General features: G+C 54.7%; 6 protein-coding genes across 6 annotated transcripts; 4 read left to right on the top strand and 2 right to left on the bottom strand.

Moving 5' to 3' along the window:
• Window positions 1-3,957: 3,957 nt before the first annotated feature.
• AYL99_02406 (hypothetical protein) lies at window positions 3,958-5,256 on the top strand (the record flags this gene model as incomplete). Its single annotated transcript, XM_018833922.1, has 2 exons — window positions 3,958-4,546; window positions 4,601-5,256. 2 exons carry the CDS (start codon window positions 3,958-3,960, stop codon window positions 5,254-5,256), a joined length of 1,245 nt encoding a protein of 414 aa, XP_018696546.1.
• Window positions 5,257-10,585: 5,329 nt separating this feature from the next.
• On the top strand, window positions 10,586-10,924 carry AYL99_02405 (hypothetical protein; the record flags this gene model as incomplete). The annotated part of the gene is made up of 1 exon (XM_018833921.1): window positions 10,586-10,924. The coding sequence occupies one exon, from the start codon at window positions 10,586-10,588 to the stop codon at window positions 10,922-10,924; it is 339 nt and encodes a 112-aa protein (XP_018696545.1).
• Window positions 10,925-11,190: 266 nt separating this feature from the next.
• On the bottom strand, window positions 11,191-11,808 carry AYL99_02404 (hypothetical protein; the record flags this gene model as incomplete). Its single annotated transcript, XM_018833920.1, has 1 exon — window positions 11,191-11,808. The coding sequence occupies one exon, from the start codon at window positions 11,806-11,808 to the stop codon at window positions 11,191-11,193; it is 618 nt and encodes a 205-aa protein (XP_018696544.1).
• A 537-nt stretch (window positions 11,809-12,345) lies between these two features.
• On the top strand, window positions 12,346-13,035 carry AYL99_02403 (hypothetical protein; the record flags this gene model as incomplete). The annotated part of the gene is made up of 1 exon (XM_018833919.1): window positions 12,346-13,035. The coding sequence occupies one exon, from the start codon at window positions 12,346-12,348 to the stop codon at window positions 13,033-13,035; it is 690 nt and encodes a 229-aa protein (XP_018696543.1).
• A 1,360-nt stretch (window positions 13,036-14,395) lies between these two features.
• AYL99_02402 (hypothetical protein) lies at window positions 14,396-14,800 on the top strand (the record flags this gene model as incomplete). The annotated part of the gene is made up of 1 exon (XM_018833918.1): window positions 14,396-14,800. The coding sequence occupies one exon, from the start codon at window positions 14,396-14,398 to the stop codon at window positions 14,798-14,800; it is 405 nt and encodes a 134-aa protein (XP_018696542.1).
• Window positions 14,801-15,251: 451 nt separating this feature from the next.
• AYL99_02401 (hypothetical protein) lies at window positions 15,252-16,359 on the bottom strand (the record flags this gene model as incomplete). The annotated part of the gene is made up of 2 exons (XM_018833917.1): window positions 15,252-16,205; window positions 16,285-16,359. 2 exons carry the CDS (start codon window positions 16,357-16,359, stop codon window positions 15,252-15,254), a joined length of 1,029 nt encoding a protein of 342 aa, XP_018696541.1.
• Window positions 16,360-16,514: the final 155 nt, after the last annotated feature.

Raw genomic sequence — 16,514 nt, 5'->3', positions numbered from 1 at the left:
GCACTATGAGGCCAATGTTGACACTCGCCCGGAAAGGGTCATTCTGGGGCCTCAAGGGGCCTGTAACGTGAGACGTCACCAGATGTAATGCCTTAAAAAGGCTAAACGGCAAACTACGTTCGTCTCGAGACGACTTTCTCCATGGTGAATGCTGTCAGCGGGGAAAGGCAAAATTCGAATTTGTTGAGAAGCCAATGTTGCCAATGCAGGGCTTTTCGGGGAGAACAGGTGGCTGAGGGCCTCTTGAGGTCTCGACTTCTCGTCCTCGTGTGTTTGCCAACAAGGTGGCAAAATCTGTATACGGCGGGGGGGGAGGGATTGACTTCAACCTTGTCAAGGGTAAAGGGTGATCGACGAATATGCCGGTAAATCTCTTCTTTCAGCACAATGCTGAGCACCTTTCTGGACACTTCGATCCATCACCGGCAGATGCCACAGGCAAGGCGGCGACGACGATCATGCTGGGTCACAAAACAGGGGATGCCTCGATTTAGACCTCTCGCCACATAGAGTTGCAGGGTAACGGAGTTTCTATCGAGCATGGGGAAGTATCGTGATCGGACTATGAAGGCAACAATGTCGGTAAAGAACAATAATAATCCGATGGGGACAATAATCGGGAGTGGCCGGCGTCGGTCCGTCCTTGGCAGTACCAGTAACGTGACAGTACGGACTACGGTGAGACATGCAAGCAGCCGAGGAAAAATCTACGGAGGAGCATCGCCCACATTGGCGCACTCCTCTTTCTCGCCACTTTGCATGAAGCAACCTCAGCACTGTAGCATCTTGTCACGTAAAACGTATCCAGCAGACATGGAAGACTACGCGGGAGCGGTACCAGACTCGGACATCGCCACGTCCAAACTGGGTCTAGCAACCTCGTGATCACCTCTGTCGAAGGGGGCACGCAACCACGACACATGCTCTTCCTCCATGTCACTCAAGCTGTCACTGCCGTGGCCCTAGCGCAGCTCCTCCTCAACGGTGACTCGTCAGGCAGCATGGCTCGGAATCTGTCAAACCAGTCAGCACGAACTCCCTCACCCAACGCAAAGGAGGGGGGACTGCTGCCTCACAAAGGGGCGCTTGCCGACGTACACCATGTATTCTCCTACGTAATCTTGTGTCACCAGGGACTAAGAGATTGTTTGACACAGTCGACGCAGAGCTCGTATCACCACCAGTCAGCGTTCGCTCCAAACCCTATCCTGGTCAATCAATGCCTCAGGCGCAAAAGCTAGGACCCCTCGCCTGTGGGCTGGTCGAAGTTTGACAGCCCAAAATCCATGCGAACAAGAACTGGGAAAGACGGTTATCAATGGCGATCCTGAGACACGCGAACGGGCCTCTGGGCAAGCGTTCCACACCCTACGCTCTCGAACAATTTCGGTAAGGCTCAAAGTGGAGTCCGGCGGTCTATTGACCATCTGCGCTATTGGTTATCTGCTCTGCTCCTGATCTTCCATGTTCATTCTTTAGAAAGAGGAGACTGATGGTCACATGGACCCGTTGAAAGCGGACCTTCCCCCCCATTCACAATCACCCATCTGTAAATTGTGTTGCGGATCACTTATCCCCCTCTGCCATTTTAGAATGGTGTAGGAGACACTTGGGCCTGCCTCAACACTAGCAAGACGCGGCGAATCACAAGGTGTCAGATAACAATAAGTCGCAAGCCACACCACAGTCGGCTGCCGACAATTCCGCCGAGGCTGGCACTGCAGCGTGACCCAAGGCGCAGAGGCAAATTTGGTTCTGGTGCGAAGGGGCCACTACTGGGAGCCTGGACTCTCTGCTAGAGGCACATTATTTTCAGCCCGCACACCCAAGACTTAGCTCTGGCTGGGTGTTGAGCCAGGGCGTTCCCGTGCTCTCGATCTCGACAGTCTCACCACGCTACAACTCTCTTTTACTCAGAGTTGGTGGCTGAGGACTGACTCCCGCCATTGTCTTGCAGGTAGGGATCCCCCTATCTGATGGGAAGAGTGTGCAGGTAAACCCTCAAGGGCGAAGGAGAATAGTGGGCTCCAAAGTTACGAAAGTATGCTGGTGAAGACAGCCTACGTAGCGCTGACCAGCATGCGGCCCTCGCCAGAGATAGTAATCTCCATCATGAGAGAGCCTTGTTGTCCGGAGTAGGCGACAGACAGACCCCAAGCAGGGTGTCTCCGCCGCCCGGATGAGTTGCAAATCTCAGAATGGTCTTGGGGCAATTGGGCAGGAATGAGGGAAGAGCATTGCATGATGCTTCTGCCACTATTCCAACACAACCCCTTCGCGCTGGGGTGGGCTCTGGCAGGCCCTTGCTGATTGGATATTCAAAGTGATTGGGAGCAAGGGATTGCAGTCGAGCAAGTTCGGACCGTCAGAAGTCGGTTAGTGCTGGGGAGGCAGGGCCAGTGTCCAGCATGGTGACCTGCGTACTTTGCAGACCGACCACGCCGCAGTCGTATGCCTGTGCCCTGACATTTTCCTACTACTGAACCCGCCATCTGGCACCCAGGGGCCCCCCTTGCCTGAAACACGAGCGAATGGCGATGGCTGTGTGCCCAGGCCAGGACTAGCCCTTCCACATCTTCCAGGCGCGAGGCGCAAAAAGCAACACGCTCCCAGCATCTTACCGACCAGGCCACTCCCCGACCTGCCGATGGGCGATCAAATTTTTTCATGGTTGCTCGTCTCATGTCCGATGCCGTCTGTGCTGGCGCCAGGAGGATCCAATCGCCATGGCCCGCGGCCCCTCCAATGGTGTCAAGCACTCCAACACTGGCCAGAGACCGGTTTGACCACCAGGGCTTGTCCAGATGCAGCAGACACAGCAGACGGCTATGGGGATTCTGCGTCTGGTCGTGGCGTCACAACTGAAATTTCTCAGCCGAAGCCATTGGTGCCAATTACAGACATGTCAACACCCGGAATAAGGCGGGCGGCGAATTTGGGAAATGGCAACCCAAGGACTTTGCCAGCCCAGCAGCCCAAAACAACTGTGCCTCCGGCATGACCATGTCGAATTTCGCCTTCTCCTCAAGGTGGTGGGCACCCAACCCTGCAGGCACACCAAAAAATGGGAGAGTTGGTGATTGGGATGCTGGGCTGTTCCCGTCAGGGCGAGCAGCTACTGGTCGATATGCTAGCGCTGGCGTTCGGTCTCGCAAGGAACGCTGATCTATGGTCGGTGGTGACAAGAAATGCGCCCAGCCACTTGGTGATCCGCTCATCGCCCACTTTTCCACCAACTCAAGAGCCTGCAACCCACTTCTGCCCGTGTCTCCTGCCAGAAGGTGCCCGCCTCGTCTTGCTTCCTCTGGCCTAAACCAAAACTGCTCACGGCAAGCTCGTCATCCAGCGTTCCCAGCGTCAGACTACGAGTCCAGGGTTTGCGAACTTTGACGCATCGATGTGGGTCCTCTCCCTTCCTGGCGTTCTATTCGCAGCATCTTATGACCAGGTTCTGACGGCGTTTTTGCCCCACCGACATGGGTGGCATGAGTGTAGACGGTCCGTGCGTCGACGCTTGCCATGTTCGCCATGCTCGCAATGGGCTCTCTTCGAGTACAACGTCCGTCATACCTAAAAGGACATAATATTGCCTCTATACCTTGATACACCTACTCGCGTTCAACACCACCACCAACCACAAAACCATCCAACATCCCGCCTTGGACCTCTCTCCCTCTTCTTCCATATCTCTACATCTGCTCTCTGCTGTACCACTTTGTATCCTCATACACCTTCTGGTCTTTCCTTTACTGCTCGACATCCAAGCCGACCACCAACACCATAATCCATTGGACCTACACAGACTCCGTACTCCAGGGACTGGCCACTTTTCTCTTCGTTTCAAAACACGTCTCTGGAACTCTTCTGGACCCATGTTTTGAACTGTTCTTTTTGGTCTTGTTCGACTCCTCCCTTTTCCTTGACCAAGTACTCCGTTACTTTTGGGCTCTCCCAATAATGCTATTGACGCCACCATCGTCCCCTCAACTCGCGACTTGCCTTGCACCAGAGGACCGATTGGGGTGTGTTTTAGCCGGACGACTCGAACTGGTCTCTATCCTAGGAATTGGCGCTTATGGAGTGGTCTACCAGGCCATCGACAGACTCACAAACATCCCCTATGCCGTGAAGGCCCTCCCCAAAGTTGGATTGGATCCCAGACAACGACGTTTCCAACGGCGCGAGATTGCCCTGCACCACCAAGCCAGCCAACATCCCAATGTTGTGTCCCTGCTTCGCATCTTGGAGAGCCCGGACTGCACGTTTGTGGTGATTGAGTTCTGCCCCGAAGGCGACCTGTTCTCCAACATCACCGAACATGGCCGATTTGTGGGCGACGACCAGCTGGCCAAGCATGCTTTCTTGCAAATTTTGGATGCCGTTCAGTACTGCCATTCCATCGGGATCTACCACAGGGACCTCAAGCCTGAGAACATCTTGGTGACCAACAACGGCCACACCGTCAAACTCGCCGACTTTGGGCTTGCCACCACGGATTCCATCACGTCGGACTTCGGATGTGGGTCCACGTTCTATATGTCCCCAGGTATGTCCAATGCTACCCTCCGGCAATCAGAAGACAGGATACTGATGCTCGCAGAATGTCAACAAGCGCCAACACGGCCGTATGCCCGCTATGCCGCTGCACCCAACGACGTCTGGAGCCTTGGCGTTATCCTCGTGAACTTGACCTGTGGTCGCAATCCCTGGAAGAAGGCATCCCCGGATGATTCCACGTTCCGTGCCTTCTTAAAGGACCCCAAGTTCCTCAGCTCGATCTTGCCCATCTCCCCCGAGCTGAACATGATCTTGAGACGCATCTTCGAGTGTGACCCACACAAGAGGATTACCCTCCAAGAGCTCCGCGAATTGATCCTCAACTGCCCGAGGTTGACGGCCAACTCGTACAACACTCTTCCCCCGTCGCCTCCCGCGTCTCCCTACGACTACGTGGATCCGATGGATTGCGCCAACATGGCTCTCCCACCCTCGCCACCCGCCTCCCCGTCTCCGCAACAACATTTCCAACCTCAACCCTCGGAGTGGTCCTTGTTTGAACCTGCCTCCAAGCAGAGTTCGTCTTGTTCTTCCCTTTCCACGGATTCTGGATACGAATCCGAGGCTCCGTTCCATGATGCTGGCCAACGTATACAACCACCTGTCTTCAACTTTTATGGCAACGTTATTCCGCTGAACGAGCACGAAAAGCCTTTCTACCCGCAACCGAATTTTGTTCCCTCGGTTGCCGCCTTTTAATTTCACCAAAATGTTTTACATACGTTGCGCAGCAACCTGGTCGATGCTGTAACGAGTTAACGGTGTTACGATTGGTGTTTTCATACCCCCTTTGGATACCCAGGTGGTCGATTTACGATTACTACTTTTACAACAAAAAACTGTTTTACCGGATTGGACTGGATTTTTCAGGAAAAAGCCACGAGGCGATGCAATTTTACAGAAGAAGGTCAAGCGCATATTGTCGGCGTCTCTCCTAGACCGCGGATTTTTTCCATTGTGTGTGTGCGCGCGCGTGTGTGTCGGAGAATGTTTAGCGTTGAGAGTCATCGGATAAGAGAAAACCCAGGAGGAAAGGCGCCTTTGCAAGAGTCGCTGTCTCTCAAACCAAGTGCTGGCGCGAGACGACATGTTGGGATATTGGGGAGGTTTTTTTGTCATTGTTATTGTTCCAGAAGGATTGCTTTTGCAACTCCTACCCGAAGGATCATACCCTAGGACGACTGTTCAAGCCGGCTGTGGCCACCTGAATCCGAGGATTTCACAAACTATGTTTCGCGTTCTGTCCATTTTCGAATGAACAACACGGGCTTCCTTTCGCATTCTCGTGTCCACGGCCCCGGCTTGAATGGTTACTGTAAATAGCTTGAACCTGCTAAGAACAAATATTGAAGTGGATGGTTTCCTACTGGCGCCATTTGGAGATTTACCCAATTGTTCGCAACCAAATCTCGCGGTCTTTTCAGTTCAGCTCGACCTCGCTGTCGCCACGTTTGGTAGTCACGTGACGTGGCGCACGTGGTCGGTGGTGACCTTTCCCGATGCTGTGTAGTTGGGAGGTGGCAAAGAAGGGGAAGTTGTTCTCCTTCACATCGCCCAACATTTGCCCCCCATCTCTGTCTAACCTCTATCCCATCCATCGACCCGTCCGATCAGTGTCGATATCTCCCACCAACCATTCAGCTGGGAGTGGCTTGTGGCCGCCCTCTCCCGCGGCTTCCATTCCTGACGACATTGTCCCTTGCCATGCAACCCAACTGAACCCAGCCTGCGAGGCAGCTTTCGCCCCGACCGTGCCGCTGGGGTGGTCACTAATGCAAGCCCCTTCTGTTCCAGCCTTCGAGCTTGACAGCGCATGCGTCAGCCTCTCGGCTCTGCCAGGATGCATTGGCTGCCTTATTCCTTCTCCTTGCCCCGCTCTGTCCATCTTTGCTGACTTTCTTTCGCAGCATGCCCATCCACCTGCCACCTCACGGTTGGCCAGATGAAAAAACTCTCAGATATTTGCCACCCACTACTGCAAGGTGGACGGCAGCTTCACCTGCATCTACAATCCAGATGAACCTTGGCCGTCCCTACCTCTACGAATCGCCGAACAGGATTTCGGGTACTCCAACTTTGGGGTCCCGTCTACCCACCACCTGGAGAAAGGATGCCCAGGTCCGTTGCGAGGGCGAAACAGACCATCTGGAAATAAGTCTAACCCAAATATTTCGGAGAAATAGCCCCTCCACTCTGGGCACGCGCTGAACTACCGCTAAGAATAAAACCACCCATCAGAATCCGATGTGTCCCTCCATTAAGAACGATCTTATGCAGGAGCTTGGACGCTTGCTGCCCTCCAGCGATCGACCTATGGAACTTTGAGCACAAGGACAGGCACCGTGCCGGCATGCCAGGCGTAGTCTGTGGCACACACAAGCGTTGTTTCCAGTCCTGGCTTAACTGCATGGATGCTCTTGAATACCCAAAGAACGACTCCTGCAGCAACCCATGCATATGATCATTGGATCAAAGGGAGCAGAGAGGGGCAACAGCGGAGACAAAGGACCTTTTCTGCTTCAACCCTGATTGATCACCGCCCACGAGGGCTCAATAGCCCTTCCAATGACACTCTCGACACGAGGTCCCTGTCCCCTAATCCCGTCTCGACGGGTTGGGCATTGTGTCACTGATGGACCTGACGGCCAATCACATCGAGAATGGGGATATTTCTGACGATACTCAGCTCTACGTCAGCTCGTGCATGTGGGACGCCAAAAGGTTGCACATCAAGGTGATCGATCCCATGGTGTTTCAACCCAGGAAAAAACTGGGGCGAGTCGGTTCCCTCAGGAAGGGTTGCCGAAGTCATGATGTACCTACTGCTCAAATGCTGACCATCTGAATGCAATCTGCCGCTGAAGTCAGCAGCGAAACGAGAAGCCCGACCGCCTGTTCCAGAAGGGGGAGTGTTCCTAGGAGGGACACTGATGTCCTGGCGTACCCGACATGACTGACAGAAAGCCGCAAAGGCAATGCACGACCAGTGGCTATGAGTTGGGGCCATGTTGGTGAACACCGCCACCACACATGCTCGAGTCATGCGCCAGAACGGGCCATTATTCAGCCAGTGGCTTTTTACCAGAACATGTCCTCCAAACCGAGCTTCCTATGCTGGAAAAGTCCAGTTTCTCGAACATCTCCATGGACTCTGGTAAGTCTTTTTTGGATTTGGCTTTCGTCCAATTGTGAACGATACTCTTCCGAAGCGAGCCGCGCTACGAACGACTCTCTATCCAGCCTCTGCTTGACGACCCGTTCGATCTCTCATTCACTTCTTTGCGGCCCGTGTCAGACATGTAGTCTTCTAATGACAGTGTCCATCTCTAGAGCGGCAATCCATATTTACCTATGTCGAGGGGTGGAGGCACGGATCAGTCTGATCAATGGCCGCATTGGGAAGATCAGGTTGGCATCTCGGCGCTTCTCTATCCAGTTACCTGAGAGGTGCTCGACGAGTAGGCAGCCGCTCCAACTTCTGTCACATAGTCGGGCAAGTTCAGCAGTTGTGGACGACTTCGCAGGTGCCAAATTGAAGTATTCAGCTGCCCGGAGAACGATACCGGTCAATAATCATGTGGCCGCTGTATTGGTCTCTTCCTTTGTGTTATCTGTCATTTGAAAACCAAGCTCCGGTTATCAATGTCAGCATATCTGCGATTGGCTGGAGACGAGTTAAAGGTCAATCCACGTATAGCCAGGTCCCATTCCTGGTGGCTGGCAAAGAAGGGTGTGAATGTGTGCTGCCAAAGGTTGTTGGCATGTTACCGGACCTGAATCCAGTCATCATCCATCCAGCGAAGGAAGTTCTCCATCCAACCAGGGTGCGGATGGTAAATGGTTCCTTTCTGCTCGGATGAACTTCCGGAGCAGCGGAACAGCAGACAGACTCTTTGCCAACGTGGTCTGGATGCTTGGAAATACGACCGCGCCGCGATTGGCAACATGTCAACACCTTCCCCACGACACCAGTCAGGCATCAAGTTGCTAAGGCCGAAGCCCAACCCTCTGTCGAGCCACCAAGCAAAGCCTCATCCAACTGGTTGGCTGGCACATGGCAAAAATGCCGCATACAAAACCAGGAATGGGGGGTTTGTCTGGAAGGATGGGTGGTGATTCCCGCTTGGGGCCTGCATGGCCATTCATCCAGTCAGGAACAGTCCTTCCTGCTTCGGCCGCCTTGCTCGGCGACGCGCTGTCTCCCATGACTGCTCTGCGAAAGCCCAGGCTCTCGCCGGTGCATCAGTCGCCGAGTCTGCGGCCCGTGCTTTGTTGATGTTGTTCAGTACCCACCTCAGAGTGGTTGATAGGAAACATTGGTATGCAATCATCTCTCGGACAGTCGTCATCGAGGGAGGATTAGATAGGAAGTCGGAAGATTACGCCGAGCATCACCTGACTCAAGTCTCTCTAGACGCAGTCTTGCCAGTAGTTGTAATGTTGCTACAGAAAGGTAAGCCAGACGAGGCTCCGAGGGAGTGAGAGTGCTCAGTTGGTGTATATGGAGAACACAGGTCGAGCCGCTCCATGTATAAGGTATGTGTTTCACTCTGGCTGGAGACTGGATGGCGGAAGAGAAGGAGAAGAAGAAGAATAGGTAACTTCGGAGCATTCGTCAAAAGGCAATGCGTCGAAGTCTTCTCACTGTGTTGGCGCGCAATTCCAACGGGACCCAACTTTCCTGCTGCTCACGCTGGCCTCAGAGTCAAGAGAGTGAGGCCCAGAGTCTTTGGATTAACAATTCAGGCAATGGGGACGTGAGTGAGTTGCAGCCTGATAGAACGCTCAGAAACAACGGAGTGTCGCAGTGTGTGCGTGTGGAGGTCGAGACATGCTCCAGGCTAGGATGAGAGCAAAGTCAGCCTCGTTGGCAAGATGCGAACCAGCTCGCCAGACATGGTCTATACCCCGTTGCCCTTACTGGTTGCAGCCTTGTCGATCGATCACTTGGTTTCTTTTCTGGGTGCATGGGGATCTTGCGGATCCCATTTTACACTCTGTCTGTGGACTGATGGCGACGCCCACAGATCTTGACAAGATTGCAACCAGGCATCAATGCTTCTCGGAAAGAGCCATTTATACCACTTCCAAGTGTGCTGCTTGAGATGATGCCGTCATGGAAGTCAGACATGTCACCAGTGTTGTTGTATTTCTCGCCTCAGCCTCAGCACACCAGGCACTGTTCCGGCTGAGCTGAGCAACGTCGTCGGTCAGCCACACCATCAAACACCACCGGTACCACCGACATCCACAGATGTTGTTGACGTGTCACCAATGTGCTGAGGAACCATAAAATTGACGCCACATCTGGTTCATGAACTGCGCCTCAAACTCTGTCGCAAGCATTGGCTGAACTAGGTCTAGCCGGGTCTTGTGTCTCGACTAGTGATGCCTCGAAGCCACAGATCGATACATGAGCAACTTCCTTCCCACAGCGACTCATACCTTATACTGAGTTACATTCGCATCGTTCTTTGTGTTCAGCTGTCCAACCTGCTATACTTTTCCCTCTGTCACTCTGTATCTGATCAAGTATGCCCACAAGAGGAAGGAAGAGCAAGAACAATGGGAGACAGAGTTGCAGTGGCTGAGCCAAGTCACCCCCGAGGGTCCCAAGACTCGCTATTACGTGTCGCAATTCGCAACGGTTGCTTCCCGCGTCTCACAGTCCGAGGCAATGCGCTGAATGACTTAGGTTTGGTTCGTGGTAGAGTAGTCTTCCTTATCACTTCACTTGATCGGTGGTTGTTATCTTCTCTTCTCACTGTTCTCTTCATCACCAAGCAACAAATTCGTGTCCCATTCGTCTCTCTTACGGCAATAGAAAGAGGAGCCTGTCGCACAGGGTTCCAGCGAAATTCAGCGCCGAACCATCGCCCGAGAACAAGCTCAGCGTCTTGCTCGATAAACACCAGAAGCAACAAAGTCCAGATCGACATTGATTAAACCCATCTCCCGAACTTTTCTGCGAGCTCGCGAGGGACCAGCACCTCGAATCACCGACATCAAAAAGAGCCCGAACTCCGCCATGGCCGACAAATATGAGCCTCCTCAATACCCTCCACCCGCGCAGTACCCCAACCACAGCCAGACAGGCTTCCAGTCCCCTCCTCCCCAAATGGCCTACGACCCTAACTACCAGCAACAGTACGATGCCAGCCGCGGCATGAACCAGGGTTACTACGGTGGGCCGCCGCCGCCGCAGGGCTACTATGGCGGCCCTGGATACGGGCCACCGCCTCCGGGCTGGAACGGTCAGCCGCAGCCGGTCATATATCAGAGGGATCGAAGCGGCGATGGGCCAGGTATCTGCACAGGAATATTGGCCGGGTTGGCGTGCTGTTGCTGTTTAGAGGCATTATTTTAAGAATTTCCCTACAGATGGGAGAAGACGGGACATACAGCCGTCGAAGGGCACAGGGGACGATATCTACGGCTGTCCTTTGAGGATTCCGTTAACGAGGCGGGCTTGGTTCCTACGTTCGATTGGATCTTTGCATGGCGTTGCGGGTCGGAAGCAGCATATCAATCTGCCAAAAGGGTAGATTACAACACATTCTTGACTACATAAAATTGCCTTTGAATTGCCAGTTCGTTTTTTTGTTGGAGGCATCAACTCAGTCTTTGTCCCTTTCACATCACAGAACAACTATTGGCACCGCTCAACCCACCACTTTCAGTCGTAGTTTTCGCAGCCGTCCGGGTGATGTCTTCCAATACCTCCCACATCAACTCGCCCGTCAAGGCACTACACTCTGCGTAGCGATCACAGTGCATCTCCTGGGCGGCGCGCAGCCCTTCCTGTGGCATAACACACTCGTACGACCCGTCTTCGGCCCTCTGGTCGGTGCGTTCATCCCGCTTCAGGCCCAGCAGCATGACGGGAATGGCGTGCTCGACGTCATGGTAGTGGAGGGACAGCTGCTTGCGCCAGTAATGCTGGGCATTATGCAGCGACTCACGGGACGAGATGGCGAAGGCGATGATGGCGAACGCCGGGGCCGGCGGGAACGGGTCGATGAACAGCGACGATGTCGAGGGGTGGATGCGGAACTGGTACGGCCGCCGGAACAACGTGACATCGAAGGTCACTGGGCCGACGGGGGCAAAGACTCGCTTTCTCGGGGCTGATTGATCGAGCTTGCCGTCGCGGATGTGTTCCAGCTGTCTGCGCGGGGTGGCTCCACAGTTTGAGCTTCCATACTGAAGTCGGACGTAGGAGTAGAAGTCGGGGGCAAAAGACCCAGCCATCTGCGAGCAAATCGACGAGGATGGTGGGCGGGTACTTACGACAGGAAGGTGGCTTTGCCGACTCCGGGGCTGCCCAGGAAGAGAATGTCAACTTCCGGCACGGCCTGAGCCTCAGATAAGTGCGCTGTCATGGCTGAGCCCTTTGCCCGCGGATGTGCTCATCCATGCTGACACCTTGTCCGGGGATCCATGGTACAGAGCAGGGAGAGAGAGCAAGATGGGTGATATATATCAGCCTCGGCTAAGAAGAGCTAGAGCCTGCGCCGCTTTGAAGACCCCAATTAATCAGAGGGCGAAGAGGCCCTGTCTGACACAATCCTCTTCCCCAGTAAGCTCACATTGAGTAAAAGACTAACTCTGTCAGACTGTCCTGTTTTTGATAATCTGCTTGGCAGGTGGCATTATACGTCATCGTGTTGAAAGCGGCGACATGCCACCCTCAAACGCGTTTCAATCTCACTTCGAAACTGTGCCGCCTGCGTCTTCCAGACTGCGAACATCATTTATTCCCTCATCCATTAGATCCTCTTCCAGTTTATGCCAGTCACGCAGCTGTCGCAGCTGAAGCCGGGCCAACTCGTCTCCATCGTCCTCAAAGCCGACCAAAGGACCGGACGACAAGTGCAAGGCACGGTCTCGCAACTGCTCACCCGCCACAACCACCCTCGAGGGATCAAGGTCAAATTGACCGACGGCCGTGTGGGCAGAGTCGAACAGATTCTCACGCCATCGCCACAGCAGCAACAACGGCAACAGCCTGTGTCGCGCACCAGTGGCAGGATGTCGTCGAATAACAACCCCTGGGCCAGCGCCGAGAGCCAGGGAAATCCTTATACTTCTCAGAACTCCCCTCCGCAACAGAACCGAGACGCAGCACAGTCCTACTACCAGTCCCGGTCTTCGCAGAGCCAGCCACAGCAGCAGTATCCACAACAGCAACCGCAGCAACACTACCAATCAACCGCGCCTGCACCGGCACAAGGGATCAATCGCTCCGAAACGGAACAGCTGCTGGCGCAGCAGAGCGACCGGGCCGAACAGGTCGAGCACATGCAGCAGTACGAGGCGAACGCGCCGCAGACTGAGGACGACCGAATCCAGGCGCAGCTCCAGCGTGAGTTCCCCAACATCGACAGCAGCCTGATCGCGGCCATCTACAATGAGAGGAAGAGCCAGGGCGATCTGGGCGAGGTGCGGGAATTGTTGCAAGAGTTGAACACTTCCTGACGTGAGGGATCATGACCATAAAACCGTGGACTGGGAACTCAAAGAAGATTGGTCGTCCGGTGTTGTTCGTGATTACGAATAGAGAGAGAGAGAGAGAGAGAGAGAGAGAGAGAGAGAGAGAGAGAGAGAGAGAGAGAGAGGGCAAGGAAGAGACACTGAAGCCGGGTTGAGTTGTGCTGCGTGCTACTGCTTGCTCTAGACAGCCTCGATCTTTTTGCGGTCTGCCCTCGTCTTCCCACACTTCTCTTGTTCTCTTGCTAGAGGCTCGAGTAACTTATTCAATCGAGAGACTCTGCCGGTTTTTGCGAGACAGTTCGCTTTGATTGTAAGTGAGGCCGTGTTCAGTCTGACAACTGAGACCTTTCAGGCACTACCGTGGAAGTGCCATTCTGGGTGCTGCTGTCCCTGATTTTGACCCATCTCTGTGGAATACCATCGAGTCAGCAAGTCTCGTTTGGATTGAATCTCCAATCTTTGCATACGCACCATGTCAAACGTCCGGATTCTGCTATTGCAGGGTTCCCTGAAATCAAGCATCCCGGAAGATCACAGCATTGAGTGCAGGACAATGTGCCTGGCTACACCCCCGAAGGTGAGTGCTATGTCGGTTCTGCCGTATCAACCACATTGAAGGACAGGTCAGAGATTCTCGTGCCACCGGCCATGTTCGTCAACCAGTCGAAGTTGTTGTGCCCTTGCCATCAGGCAGTCCCTGGCGTCGGATCGTCCACAGCGGATGTATGACTTGATTGACCACTCTTTAAAGCCTTATGAGAAACAGATGATGTCAGTGACACTCTACCTATTTCCAACACGACGCAGTATCCCTCCCCTTGAACTATGTTATGTTATGTCCCAGTCGGTTTATGGAACCGGTTCGGAGACCGAGGCGTCTGACCCTGATCGCCGCATGAAGCAGCGTGAAGACGTCGGCGATTCATTTCTTAAAACCTGGAGGAAACGATGACGTTGTCCGTGGACCAATCACATTCGACCCAGTCACACGCACGGCGCAATGGAATGCTTCAGCAGGGAAGACGAAAGGGAGTCCAGTCGGGACAATTGATGATTGTTGTATGAAACTACTACTTACTATACGCTTGCTTTCCCAAAACATATAAATACACACAGCCTCCCCCATCCTCCTTCGAAAACCATGAGTCTACTCCTCAGTCCAATCCAATTCACCATCAAGGAATACTACCTGCCTGCCTGCCTCCCTTTCCCCGAAAGAGAAAATTAGCATCTCTTTGCACCAACTGGGTCTCAGTCTCATACCACAAACCTCCTTTCATCCTTCTAATCGTCTTCCTACCCATCCATCTATCCGTCTATCTGTCTGTCTATCTATCTATCGACCATGGCTCGCTCCTGCTCGCTCCTCAAACCCGAGCCCCACCGCCTCCTCTGCCTAGGGGCGCACCGCGATATGGCGTTGAAGCTGCAGACCAAGCTGGCGCCACACTTCACATGGTGCGCGATCCTGACCAAGATCGAGCCGCGGCGGACGTACTCGCTGGACAATTTCGCCCTGCTGCTCGACACGCTGCACCCGGCGCCCGAAGGCGTGATCGTGGGCGGCGGCTTCAGCGACGAAGAGGGCGAGGAGATGCGCCGGCTGGTCGAAGCGCGCGGCAGGGCCGGGGACGGCACGCCCATGCGCTTCGTCAAGGTCCCCTCCGGGACGTTGGAGAGGAGTGGGCCCGAGGGGCTGGTCGGGACGATCAAGGAGTTGTTGGGCGAGGCATTTGGGGTGGAGTGGTAAAAAGGGTCAAGGATCCCAGGGATATAGGGTTAGGACGGGGCCAGCATTCTTGCATTTCTGCAGACTTGGTTTTCGATGAATGGAGCTGCGGCATGCTATACTGGATGGGATGGGGGTGTTTCCCCTTCTCCATCAGGAGGATTTTCACCTACACATTGAGCGTGCCTGGCACTAGCATGGAAGGCAGGATAGGGGCATGCTTCTTTTCCGGGCCCTGGATGTCGATTGAGAGACAAGGCACATCAGAACATAGGCCCGGCGGCGAGAGAAATGAAAGTTTTCCAACATGGGCTGCCCATCAACCATGGTTAAGTTTCTCTGGATTTGGAGCGAAATACCACGAGGGCTCGCTGAGACTCTGGCATACGGCTAGATACATGCATCTGAGTGGATGTTTATTGTGTCGTCGATCCAACAGACCTGACTCACTCAAAACTGCCATAAACTTTTCTTAACGGCGCTGGGCGAAAGGCCCACCTTTGGCTGCCAGATCGACGGCTCTCTTGGTAGCCTCATCGAGATCCTCCTTGGGCAGGCCTAGGAGGTCGTTGTGCAGGCCGTACTTGGACTCGTAGTCGCCGTCGCCGTTGGGGAAGAAGACGCGGGCGTACAGCATCTGCATGAAGGCCAAGCGGCCGCCGGTGCCGGACTTCATGCCCTCCACGCCGGCCCGGTACCGCTCCTTGACGTCCTCGTGCGTGATCGTCCAGTCCGCCTCGCGGTCCCCCGTCACCCGCAGCACCGACGCCAGCATGTCGCGCTGGCTGACCCGGAACGACGACACGTACAGCACGTCGTTGCGGAACATGGACAGCGTGGGGCCCGTGTCGGACGCGTCCTGGGGCAGGATTGGCAGGCTGAGCAGCGCCGCCGCGGCGCGCCCGCACTGCAGCCACGTGGTGGTGTTGATCTTGGTGTTGCCGTCGTCGTAGAGCGTGACGGTCTTGGTGGCGAAGTCGAAGCCGTAGCTCGCCGGCGACGCGGCCAGCGAGTACTCGTACCAGAAGCTGCAGGTGAAGCTGATCCAGGCGCTGACGCCGCGCGCTTCGATGTGCCGCCGCGTGGCATCCTTGGCGTCGCCGATGATGATCTCGTGCTGCAGCGCCGTGTTGCGCGGGTCGCTGCTGTACTCGTTGGGGAGGACCCAGGGCACGCCCGCGGCCGCCGCGGCGTCGATCAGCTTCGTCTCCGTGTCCTGCGGCGCCGTCACTGCCATCGTGATGATCAGCACGTCCTGGCCCCGCAGCGCATCCACCAGCGTCGAGGGCTCGTCGTAGTTGACCTTCTTCACCGTCATGCCCTCCGGCACGGTGCTGGTCGAGTCGGCGCGTGTGATGGCCGTGAGCCGGTGCTTGCCTGTCTGGAGGAGCGCGCGCGCGATGTATTCGCCCACCTGGCCTCCTGCCTGTTTGCGAGAGGTGTCGTCAGTCTCGGTGATGCAAGAAGGGAAATGAATGGATAGCATTGGGGGGGTGCCTGCGTACTCCGACGATTGCAATGTTTTCCACATAGTTCTTGTAACCTTGTGGCTGGTCCTTGGCGTACTGCTGTTGTGCCATGGCGGAAGCGTCGTTGCAACGGAGTCTTTCGTTTCAAGAAAGAGGACCGGACCAAGACCAACGGGAGAAATGTCCCAAGTTAGAGTGATATCGGTGGCTGAAAAAGGGGAACAGTTGGTGGGTTGAGATTCTTTGTCTGTGTTGAATACCAGAAA

Source organism: Fonsecaea erecta (genome assembly GCF_001651985.1).
Source record: "Fonsecaea erecta strain CBS 125763 chromosome Unknown Scaff2, whole genome shotgun sequence".
Lineage (NCBI taxonomy): Eukaryota > Fungi > Ascomycota > Eurotiomycetes > Chaetothyriales > Herpotrichiellaceae > Fonsecaea > Fonsecaea erecta.
The sequence above is the reverse complement of the archived record's forward strand: the minus strand, read 5'-3'. Positions and strand labels throughout refer to the sequence as shown.